This window comes from Orycteropus afer, unplaced genomic scaffold (genome assembly GCF_000298275.1).
Source record: "Orycteropus afer afer isolate SDZICR_OR568_19922 unplaced genomic scaffold, OryAfe1.0 scaffold00105, whole genome shotgun sequence".
Classification (NCBI taxonomy): domain Eukaryota; kingdom Metazoa; phylum Chordata; class Mammalia; order Tubulidentata; family Orycteropodidae; genus Orycteropus; species Orycteropus afer.
The window spans coordinates 8,525,919-8,538,674 of NW_006921692.1; the positions used below are offsets into that span (position 1 = coordinate 8,525,919).

A 12,756-nucleotide genomic window follows, 5' to 3' on the forward strand; every position below is an offset into this window, starting at 1 on the left:
GTCTACATGTCACCACAGTAGGACAAACCGACAGACAAGTTTGTCTTGCTGTTGGAGACCTCTCGTATCACCCCCACCTGGGTCCCTGTGGCTGACTGTTCCTCTGTCTGGCTTCCTGGCTTTTAATCCCCTTTCTCCTGCTCTTCTGTCCTGTTGCTTTGGGCATCCCTGAGTTGTCTCTCCTCACCTGTATCCCTGGGGCTTACTGCTCTTCTGTCTGGGTTCCTGGCTTTCATCGTTCAATAGTTTGCCTATATTCATTCAATACTGTAACTTGAGGCTTGAATTTTTTCTTCAGTTCTTTCAGCTTGAGAAGTGCCAACCATGTTCTTCCCTTTTAGTTTCCTAATTTCAGGATTTGCACATTTCATTATAATATTTTATTCTGTCTTCTCAAACCACCCTTTGAATCTTCTATTCAGCTCTTTTACTTCATCATTTCTTTCATTTGCTTTAGCTAGTCTTCTTTCAAGAACAAGTTTCAATGTCTCTTCTGACATCCATTTTGGTCTTTCCTTCCATTTTTGTCTTTTTAATGACCTTCTGCTTTCTTCATTTGTGATGTTTTAAATGTCATTCCACCACTCCTCTGATCTCTATTCTTCAAATGGTCTTCCAGTCAGGTGGAATATAAAGTCGTATTTTGGTTCTCATGGACTTGTAATTTTCTTCAGCTTCAACTTGTATATGAGCAACTGATAGTTTGTTCCACAGTCAGCTCCTGGACTGATGATACTGAGCTTCTTCATGGTCTCTTTCCACTGATGTAATTTATTTGATTCCTGTGTATTCCATCCAGCAAGTTCCACATGTACAGTCACTGTTTATGATGATTTAAAAGGTATTTGCAATGAATAAGTCATTGGTCTTGCAAAATTGTACCACACTGTCTCTGATAAATTTCTATTACCAAGGCCATATTTTCCAAATCTTGTTTTCAACTTTTCCATTCCAATTTCCAGTAATTACCTATACATCTTGATTGCATGTTTGGTCAATTTCAGACTACAGAGGTTGGCAAAAATCTTCAGTTTCTTCATCTTTGGCTTTCGTTCTTAGTGTGCAAAGCTGAATAGTAGTAGTAGTAGTATTAACTGGTCTTCTTTGCAGGCACATGGATATTATCAATGACAAGACTGTATTTCAAGACAGATCTTCAAATGTTCTTCTTGACAGTCTATGTGATGTCTTTCCTCCTCAATTTGTCATTCCTGACATAGTAGACTATATGACTGTCTGATTCAAAATGGTCCATACCAGTGTATTTAATAGGTAAGTAATACCTAGGTTATCGATCTTCATGAGTTCCATTTCATTTGTGACAACTTCCAACTTTCCTAATTCACACTTTGTATGTTCCACTTTCTGATTATTAATGGATGTTTGCAGCTGTTTCTTCTCATTTTGAGCTGTGCCCCATCAGCACAACTGAAAGTTTTACCCCATCCAGGTCACTGAGGTTGATGCTGTTGTGAGGAGGCAGCTCTTCCCCAGTAGTATTTTGAGTGCCTTCCGACCTGAGGGGCTCTTCTTCCAGCACTATATCAGACATCGTTCCACTGCTATTCAAAGTTTCCCAATTCTATGTCAGATAATGTTTCACTGCTACTCATAAAGTTTTCACTGGCCAAAATTTTCTGAAGTGGATGGCCCCATCTTTCTTCCTAGTCTGTCTTAGTCTGAAAGCTCCACTGAAACCTGTCCACCATGGGTGATTCTGATGTTACTTGAAATACTGGTGGCATAGCTTCCAGCCTCACAGCAACCCTTAAGGCATCACAGTTCAACAAACTGACAGATAAGTGTGGAATCTAACTATTGTTGTTGTTAGGTGCCATCGAGTTGGTTCCAGCTCACAGCAATCCTATGTACAACATAATGAAACAATGATCGGCTGTACGCCATCTTCACAATCCCTGCTATATCTGAGCTCATCACTGATGCCACTGGGTCAATCCATCTCACTGAGGGCCTTCCCCTTTTTCACTCACTCTCTACTTCACCAAACATGATATCCTTCTCCAGGGAATGGCTCTTCTGACAACATGACCAGTAGGTGAAGATGAAGTCTGGCCATTGTTGACTGCAAGGACCATTCTGGATACACTTCTTCCAGGACAGATTTGTTCATTCTTCTGGCAGTCCGCAGTACTTTGAGTACTGTTCAACACCACAACTCAAAAGCATCGACTGTTCTTTGGTCCTCCTTATTCCCTGTCCAACTTTCACATGCATATGAGGTGATTCAAAATACTATGGTTTGTGTTAGGAGCACCTTAGACTTCAAAGAGACATCATTGCTCTTGAGCACTTTAAAGAGGTCTTTTGTAGCACACTCGCCCAGTACAGTACATCACCTGATTTCCCGACTGCTGCTTCCATTGGTGCTGATTGTGGAACCAAGTAATATGAAATCTTCTGATGGTGATGCTGCTTACCAGTGCAGCTGTGAGGACTTTTGTTTTCTTTCTGTTGAGGTGTAATCCATACTGCAGGCTGTAGTCTTTTATCTTTATCAGTAAGGGCTTCAACTCATCTTCACTTTCAGCAAGCAAGGTTTTGTCATCTGCATACTGCATGTTGTTAATGAGTCTTCCTCCAATCCTGATGCCATGTTCTTCTTCACATAGCCCAGCTTCTCAGATTACTTGCTCAGCATACAGACTGAATAAGTACGGTGAAAAGATAAAATCCTAACGCACTCCCTTCCTGATTTTGAACCACGCAGTATCCCCTTGTTCTGTTTGAACAACAGCCTCCTGGTTTATGTCCAGGTTCTTCACAAGCACAATCAAGTATTATGCAACTCCCATTCTTCTCAATATTATCCATAATTTGCTATGATCCACACAGTCAAATGTTTCTGCATAGTCAATAAAACACAAGTAAGTATCTTTCTGGTATTCTCTGCTTTCAGCCAAGATCCATCTGACATCAGCAGTGATATCCCTCGTTCCACATCCTCTTCTGAATACAGCTTGCATTTCTGTAAGTTCCCTGTCAATATACTGCTCCAAGCATTCTTTAATCATCTTCAGTAAAATTTCACTTGTGTGTGAAATCAATTATATTGTTCCATAATATCCACATTCTGTTATATCACCTTTACAACAGGTACAAATACAGATCACTTCCAGTCAGTTGGCCAGGTAGCTGTCTTCCAAATTTCTAGATATAGATGAGTATGTGCCTCCAGATCATCATACCTTTGTTGAAACATCTCAGTGGGTATTCTGTCAATTCCTGGACCCTTGTTTTTCCCCAATTCCTTCGGTTCAGCTTCAACTTCTTCCTTCAACACCATGGGTTCTTGATCATATGCCACCTCCTAAAATGGATGAACATCAACCATTTTTGGTACAGTGACTCTGTGTATTCTTTCCATCTTCTTTTGATATTTCCTGCATCATTCAATATTTTGTCCATAGAATCCTTCAATATTGCAACTCAAGGCTTGAATTTTTTCTTCAGTTCTTTCAGCTTGAGAAGTGCTGAGTGTGTTCCTCCTTTTTGGTTTTCTCACTCCAGGCCTTTGCCCATTTCATTGTAATAACTGACTTTGTCTTCTTGAGCTGCTCTTTGAACTCCTCTATTCAGCTCTTTTATCTATCATTTCTTCCATTTGCTTTAGCTACTCTCCATTCAAAAACAAGTTTCAGAGTCTTCTCTGGCATCTATTTTGGTCTTTCTTCCTTTTCTGTCATTTTAATGACCTTTCGCTTTCTTCATTTATGATTGTTTTTAATTGTGATTTGGGTGAAGATTCATTTATGATATTTTTAATGTCATCCCACAATTTGTTTGGTTTTCAGCCATTGGTTTTCAATACCTCAAATTTATTCTTCAGATGGCCTCTAAATTCAGGTGGGATACAACCAAGGTCATATTTTAGCTCTTACAGACTTTTTTAATTGTCTTCACCTTCAGCTTGAACTTGCATATAAGAAATTGATGGTCTGTTCTGGAGTCAGCTCCTGGCTTTGTTTTGGCTGAAGATATTGAGCTTGTCCATTGCCTCTTTCCACAAATGTAGTCAATCTGATTCATGTGTATTCTATCTGGGGAAGTCCACATGTACAGCCATCATTTATGTTAACTGAAAAAGGTATTTGCAATGAGTAAGTCACTGGTCTTACAAAATCCTATCATGAGATCTCTAGCATCATTTCTATCACCAAGGCCATTATTTTCCCACTACTGGTAATTAATTCTTCATTTCCAACTTTCACATTCCAATCACATCTTGATTGCATGTTTGGTCAATTTCAGATTTCAGAAGCTGGTAAAAATCTTCAATTTCCTCATCTTTGGCTTTGGTGGTTGGGGTGTAAATTTGAGTAACAGTTGTATTAACTGTTCTTCCTTTAAGGCATATGGATATTATCCTATCACTGACAGCATTGTACTTCAGGACAGATCTTGAAACATCCTTTGTGAGGATGAATGCCATGCCATTCCTTTTCAAACTGTCATTCCCAGCATAATAGATCCTATGGCTGTCTGATTCAAAATGGCCAAAACTAGTCCATTTTAGCTCACTAATACCAGGGATTTTTATGCCTTCCATTTCATTTTTGACAACTTCCAATTTTCCAAGATTCATACTTCATACAGGCCATGTTCTGATTATTAAAGGATGTTTGCAGCTGTCCTCTCAATTTAATCTTGATTCATTAAACAGCTAAATAAACTAAAATCAAAGAACACTAACTGAATGCCTATCATTTCCAAGGCAGTATGCTAAAAAGAAAAAAAAAAAAAAACTATTGTATAAAAGTAATTACCATTATCATTGCCCAAAAGGAATTAACCTCTTGTCTGAAAGGCTTACATGAGAAAGTAATTTTATACAGCATAATGGAATGTGGAATTAACAAAGTGCTATGGAAACAACAATTTAGCCCAAGGCAAAGCACAAAGGTATAAACCTCTGTGAAAGAAGGGGTAACATCTGAACTGAGCTGGTGAAGAAAGATTAATGAAATTTTACCAGGCAGTCTAGTGGAGCAGGAGTGTCAAGGATGATGGAAAAGTACCGGTATAGAGACATTCATTTCATTCAAAAAAACACTGACTGAATTAACTACAAATGCTAGGTATTATTCTAGGCAATGGCATAAATCAGAGACAAAAATCCCTCTCCTTACACAGTATACATTCTAGAGTTAAAACATGAAAGTAAAATGTAGTTGGGAAAGTAATTAGGACCTCAGTCTGAGAAATTTCTTAAATCTAATCATGAATTTAATGCCTGAAACTTCTTCACAACCTGGACAATCTCTAAATGGCTTTTTTATTCAATAAAAAAGACACTACCCTCCAGTGAAGCCCAATAAGAAAAATTATTCTAAATACTGGAGTAAAAACTATTTATAATTCTAATTTGAAACTATTCCATTATTAATTCAAAAGCATAACAAATATTAATTTTTATTAGCCACAACATCTTATTCACTTACACTGAGTTGCTAAATTGTTGTTTTCCTTTCTTTGTATTGCTAACAGGTCAAGTCTACTTATCCTAAAATCCTTTGGGGTAAAAACCAAACTCACTGTCATCAAGTCAATTCTGACTCACCCTATAGTGCAGTGTAGAAGTGCCCATGGTTGCCAAGGCTGTAAATCTTTACAGAAGCAGACTGCTTCAGCTTTCTGCAACAGAGAAGCTGGGGGTTCAAACCGCTGACCCTTTTGTCAGTGCACCACCAGAGCTCCTCCTTATTCTAAATTATTATTCTCTTTCTACATTCGTCAAGTAACTTTCACTTATTCTTATTAAAGTTTATCTTGTTAAATTTGACTCAGAATACTGTAAGAGCTTAAAAAAAGATCAACTACACTGTCATTCTTTCAAATAATCAGGGTAATCTGGAGTGAAGGGGAGGTGCTCAATGGTAGGGGTAAACCCAACAGAAAAGTTTTAACTACAAAATTTTGTAGGAAAACCAACAAAGACAGTAAGATGATCTAGTTCGAATATGTCTTGCCTCTTGGAAATCTCTCTTCTACTGTAGAATCAAAACTCAAAAACCAAACTCACTGTCACTGAGTCACTGCTAACTCACAGAGACACCCTCCCCCAATTGGGTTTCCAAGGCTATAAATCTTTACGGAAGCAGACTGCCTCATCTTTCGTCCATGGAGCAGCTAGTGGGTATGAACAACCAACCTTCTGGTTAGCAGAAAAATGCTTTAACCACTATACCACCAGAGCTCCTTTACCTTGGAATACAGAATACTAATCTAGGAATTGTGAGTTCTAAACCTAGCTTTTCCATTACGTGTGCAAGTGACCATGAATACCAAATGTAATCACACTATTTCCTCAACTCCTACCACTTTTCTTCAGTATATTTTACTTCTGCTTATCAAGATATGGCTGCTAAAATAGACAAAGAAGTAATAACAAAGAAAAATATTCTCCACTGCCTTCTTCATGGAATAATAACCACAGCACAGGTTTCAGCATATTACCAGCTTGTGGCATAACTAAAAATATGGCAGCTCTGATGCTTGTAAGGACAACACAAAACCCACCTGACTAGAAAAACCCAAAAGGAAGAATGAATCCCAAAATTATAATGTTTGGTATATTTCAGTGATACTGCGTATCATCTCTGAAATGCAAATGCTGCTTAAAAGTTGACCACCTATATAAAAATGCATAAACATGGTAATTTATACTGGGTAATATAGTTACTGATAATGTATTACATGATGGCAAAAAAAACCTAGGAGAATATTCAAAATGTAGAATCATGTGATAATATGTGCAGAATATAACTGAATTTTTCAAAAGTGACTAGAGAAATATGCACAGATAGTAAAACCTGTGAAAGTCAGAACCTGTGTAAGGCAGAAACCTGCTGAAGAAGGACAATTCAAATATTCTCCATAAAACAAGTGATAGAGAAGAAGAATACACCCTGTCAAAGGCAGAAAACTGGTGAGATCCAGAAAAACAAGGAAAGTCTCATGAATTCCAGCTTTCACAGATTTCACTATATTTGAATTTGAAACCAAACACATGTAATTACTTGAGAATCCACAGTCAGTTTTACATAATGGTTATCTGAACTTCATTTACGAGAAAGTTAAAGAAAAAAAAGGAGAGGATACATAAAAACACAAATGTTATTAAATTTTTAATTCATAAGAACTCATGATAGCTTTCAGAAAATTGGTGGCTACATAGTATAACATCCTAATTCTGTAATTTTCTATACAAATAAATAGCATTTACTAACAGTGGATATATTTTAAACAAAAATCCTTGTACTTAGGAATTAATATCTTTCATAAAACCTATTCATACCGAACTTCCCTGATTACAGACAAGTTTCAAAATTTTACACAGTATTTAAAGAATTAAGGAGGAAAGAATAAAACTTACCACTTCTTCTACTAGGTCTTCAACAATAAGGCCTTGTTCATCTGTTCTTAGATTTGTGACCCACATCCATCCATCTTCTAATTCATTATGGACAATAAACATATCACCTTTTAAGAAGCTGAAAATCACAACTATGAGTATATCAAAACTAAAAAAAAATTTAAATGTGCAAATTTAAGTAAACATGTACTGTATCACAGAGATATCTAGGATACTGGAAAATACCAGGGATGAAAGTCAACTAGTCCAGAGTTTTGTGCCACATTTCTAATTACCTACATATAAATCTTTGACGATACTTAATAACCTGAATCTTAATTTCTTCACAGTAAACTGGATGTGATAAAATGCTTTTTGAACTATCTACATTACCGGTTTACTGTTCAATTCAAATTAACACTTTTGTAAACTGTAACTATAACTTCCAGAATACTGAATTTAAAAACAGGAGATGTGAATATAAGTTTCAATGTTACTACTCTTTCAGATACAGACTAGATAAAAATCATAAAAATAATTAACTCATTATATAGACACAAGATACAGAGAGTTACTTCAGAAAAAAAAAAAAAAATTTAGAAAAGACAATTAGTTTTATCATGTAGATGCTTATATAAATTAACATTTTTCTAATGAAACCATTACAAAAAAAAACCCTCACTGCCATCAAGTGAATTCTGACTCACAGCAACCCGCACTGGGTTTCCAAGACTGTAAATGTTTACAGAAGCTAAATGCCACATCTTTCTTCTGCAGAGCAGCTGGTGGGTTTGAACCAACAAGCTTTTGGTCAATACCCAAATCCTTATCCACTATACTACCAAAACTATTAGGGCCTATTTAATTCACTTAGACACCTACCTACAGTACAACAAGTATAGCATTCTTTCTGATAGTGATAACATGGGATATATTATGAGAATGCATGCATGCCATTTCTATCATGGACTTCAGAGTACAGGGAAACACACACAATCTAGTCTCCTTTAACTGAAAATTAGAATGTATTTCCAACATCTACATAATCATGTGGCCAGTAAATCATTGATGTATATCATCAATACAAAACCAATAATCCTTTGTATTTTTCCTTTCAGACTTGAAAGAATGTCTCCAAAAGATTAAGGTACCATGGGGTTTACATTTACCCAAAGATTGGTCTTTGTCCTTTGTTTCTGAGAGAAAAATCTCTAAAACCTTGCAATTTCCTCATTAATTATAAGTGTCTTTGATGAAAGCCCAGATTATGCTAAATTGGTGACTCTTAGGTGGATGCAGGTAAAGCCAGAAAGACCTATTGCATGATTTCAATCTCCTGTTATCAACTGACCTCAGAAGAGAGGAGCTGGAGTTTGAATTACATAGGTTAAAATCCCCAGACACTGAAGCTCTATGGGCTTCTGAATAGTGAAAGACATTAACAAACAAGGAACGGTAGCAAGCCCCTTTTGGGGACATGGAACTCTGCATCAAGAACTCTCCTAGACCTTGTCTTATGTATCTCTTCATATCCTTTTGGCTATAATAAAACTGTAATAAATAAGTATAGCATTTTCCATGAATCTTATGAGTTGTTCTAGTGAATTATTGAACTGGAGGGAGTAGTAGAAGCCAGCTGTTCAGAAGTTGGGTATTGCGGGAACTCCCAAGCTTAGATGGCATTCCTGAATGGATAGTGGGAAAACTCAGAATTTTTAGCCAGCAGGTCAGAAGTAAGGTGTGAGCACTCCCAAGCTTTGTGGCTGGCATCTTAAGTCTTGGCCAACTTGATAGGAGGGAGGACTGAGCTCCTTTAACTTATGAGTTGTCACCTAGGTGACATCTGGTAACCTAGGCTCCAGGCTGGTTAAGATCAGAGGAAGACAAGATGGCAGAAGAGCAGAAAGACTACACAGACCCTCTTCAACAAAGAAAAGGGGAACCAATTAACACAGATACAGAAGATAATCCTGGACCCCTGAGCCTTGAAGGGAAGGATATAGACATGGACTAAACTCCAACTAGCAGAAGAATGTGCATGAAGACACCAAAAAAGGACACATACAGAGCGGTAGTCTACCAACGATCCTGATGGCACAGACAGCTTAGATAATGCCGAGTGCTGGTAATACTGAAGAATTAACCCAAAAAGCGGCCCTGTTAGCCAGAGACGGCACGGAGGACTGCTCTGGTGGCTAGGGAATAAAAAGAAAAGCAGTGAAGAGGACAGTGTGCTGAGCTATGGACTTTTGTCTGTTCAGAGGGCGCATCCATTTTGAATGTTTACAAGCGGCTTGACCATTTTGGATATTTAAAGCAACAGTGCTCTCGCAGATTCCAGGAACTCAAGAACAGGCTGACTTGCCAGTAACCCCAAGGACATTCTGGACCTGGACAACTGGGAAGGTGCAACATTCCCCTTGTTACTCTTATAGCCCACACACTATTGGTGAATGGAGGTGCGGCCATCCCTCACTCCCACCCACCTTCTGGGACTGCAGGAACCCCACTCCAATCTGTGTGCTCGGACACAGTCTGGGTGCCTTGCCCTGCCCACATGTGCTTTTTTTTTTTCTTTTTTTTCTTTTTTCTGTTTCTTAGATTGTTGGTAGTTGTTTTAAAACTACTATTATTATGATGACTTTTGCTCCTTTTACTATTATTCTTTATTCCTTCCCTCCCAGGTTCAAGTTTTCAACTTTTTTTTTCTCCCTGTTCCTGGGTGCAATTTTTTCTTTCTCATGGTTAACCCCATACTTTGTTTATCTTTTTGCATTTTTCCCATTTTTTTTCTTCATTATTCTTTTTCTCTACCTTTTTTCTCTTATTGTCTCTCCCCAGATACTCCAGGGTTTATTTCTTTCCTTTTTCCCTTTTTTCTTTTTTTAGTTACTGTTCCAGTGTGATTACACTGTGTATTTTTTGTCCATTTGCTTTTACTTTTTTCATGATTATTCAGTTGTTATTTTTCTCTGAGTGGAAGACATCACCAGTCCCCATATGACATAACTACACCCACATCTTCTGCAGCTTCACTTACTTCACCAACAGGCTAATAAGAAACAACCACCAAGAAGAGCCTGACTCACCCTTGGCTGCTCCTCACAGTTAACAGACAGCTAAATACAATAATGCCACGACCATCACATTCCACAAAAAGAAGCAAGATACAGTGGAAGAAACAAGGTAGCAGGATACAGACCCAGAACACATCCCTGAGGAAGGAGCAGCACTGGAACTCTCTGATAAGGAATTCAAAAGAATTATACTTAGGTATCTTCAAAGGATTGAGAGAGAGACCAAGGAAAACACAGAAAAAACCCTAGAAGATTTCTGGAAGAAATTACAAGAACAAAATGACAAAATAAATGAAAAATTAGAAATGATTGTAAATCTACAGATAGAAATCCAGAAGATGAATACAAAACTGTCAGAAATAACACACTGGAAGGGCAAAGGAGTAGAATTGATGCAATGGAAGACAAAATTAATATTAATGATATTAAAGACAAATACCTGAATACTTCTTTGAAAGGGATCAATCAGAAAAAAGATCAAAACAAAATGAAGATAGCCTAAGGTTCATGTGGGACACCATCAAAAGGAGTAACCTACATGTCACTGGAATTCCAGAACAGGAAGAGAAAAAGAAAACCACAGAGAAAATTATCCAAGATTTGTTAGAGGAGAACTTCACTGATATGATGAAAGATGAGAATATAGCCATTCAAGAAGTCCAAATGAATGCCAAACAAGATTGATCACAAAAGAAAATCACCAAGAAATATCATCATCAAACTCATCAAAACCAAAGACAAAGAAAGAATCCTGGAAGCTGAATGGGAAAAACAAAAAGTTACTTACAAAGGACAACCAGTAAGAATAAACTCTGATTACTCAGCAGAAACCATACAAGCAAGAGGGCAATGGGACAGTAATATATAAAACCCTGAAAGAGAAAAATTTTCAGCCAAGATTTATATACTCGGCAAAACTGTGCCTCAAATATGATGGTTAAATTAGGGTATTTCCAGATAAGCAGAAACTAAGGGAATTTGTTAAAACCAGACCAACCTTACAAAAGATACTAAAGGGAGTCCTTTAAACACAGAACCAAAAATAACAAACAACAAACGACCATTAATACACAAGATGACATAACCCAAAAATCACAGCTATGGACATGTGTTGTTGTTATGTCCTGCTGAGTCGGACCTGAGTCACAGCGATCCCTCCTTGAGTTTCTGAGGCAGTATTGCTACAGAAGTGGCTTGCTCCATCTTCCTTCCGAGGAGTGGCCGGTAGGTTTGAACCGCCAGCCTTCTGATTAGCAGTCAAGTGCCTTAGGCACCACACTACCAGAGCTCCTGTAGCTATGAACATATCCAATGTAAAAAGAGCCTACAAGATTGTAAACAGAGAACCAGAGACATCAATTGGCAGTGAGGACAACTACAAAACAAAAAGAAGGAAAATACTGTGTAGTTACAGAACTTCTAAATGGTGAGGAAGTCAAGGGAGTTGTAATATAGAATGGACTGTTCTAAACTCGGGGAGAAAATTATAAATCATAGGGTAACCTCAAAGAAAAATGATGAACCTTCATATCACAATAAAAAAGAGGACAAACACAAATACTCAGCAAATACTAATTCAACAGCAACAAAGGAAATGATAACATGACTCATAAACGTAATGAGCTCAGCACAGAAAATAATATGGAACAAAGAAACCAGGGACACCAGGAAAAAACACATATCAAAATGACAGCAACCAATTCATACCTGTCAATAATTACACTGAATGTTACTGGATTAAATGCACCACTCAAAAGACAGAGAGTGGCAGATTAGATAAGGAAAAAAAATCCATCAATATGATGTCTACAAGAGACACACCTTAAAGATAAAGACAAAAACAGACTAAAAATCACAGGCTGGAAAAAGATTTATCAAGCAAATGGAAACTATAAGAAAGCAGAAGTGGCAATATTATGATCAAATTGACTTTAAGACAAAAACCGCCATATGAGACAAGGAAAGACATTACATAATGATTAAAGGATCAATTGAATATGAAGATATAGCCATAATAAATATCTATGGACACAATGAAAGAGCACCAAAATACATAAATCAGACTTTAAAAGGGTTGAAAAGCCAAACAGATGACTCCACAGTCACAATGGGAGACTTGAATACACCACTTTCTTTGAAAGATAGAACAACTGGAAAGAAACTCAACAAAGATGCAGAAGAGTTAAATAATACACTCCACCAACCTGGCCCTACAGACATCTACAGAGCACTTCACCCAACAGCAGCACAATATACATTCTTCTCCAGTGCACATGGAACTTTTTCCATGATAGACCATATGTTAGA

The 12,756-nt window shown here is 37.4% G+C and overlaps 1 protein-coding gene across 1 annotated transcript in view; it reads right to left on the minus strand.

Moving 5' to 3' along the window:
• The window catches only part of RASA1 (RAS p21 protein activator 1), a 196,979-nt gene that overhangs the window by 84,879 nt on the left and 99,344 nt on the right, over nucleotides 1-12,756 (minus strand). Inside the window, exon 5 of the mRNA XM_007943392.2 lies at nucleotides 7,394-7,511. Within this exon, the coding sequence (XP_007941583.1) occupies nucleotides 7,394-7,511 (118 nt within the window). The remainder of the gene's footprint in view (nucleotides 1-7,393; nucleotides 7,512-12,756) is intronic.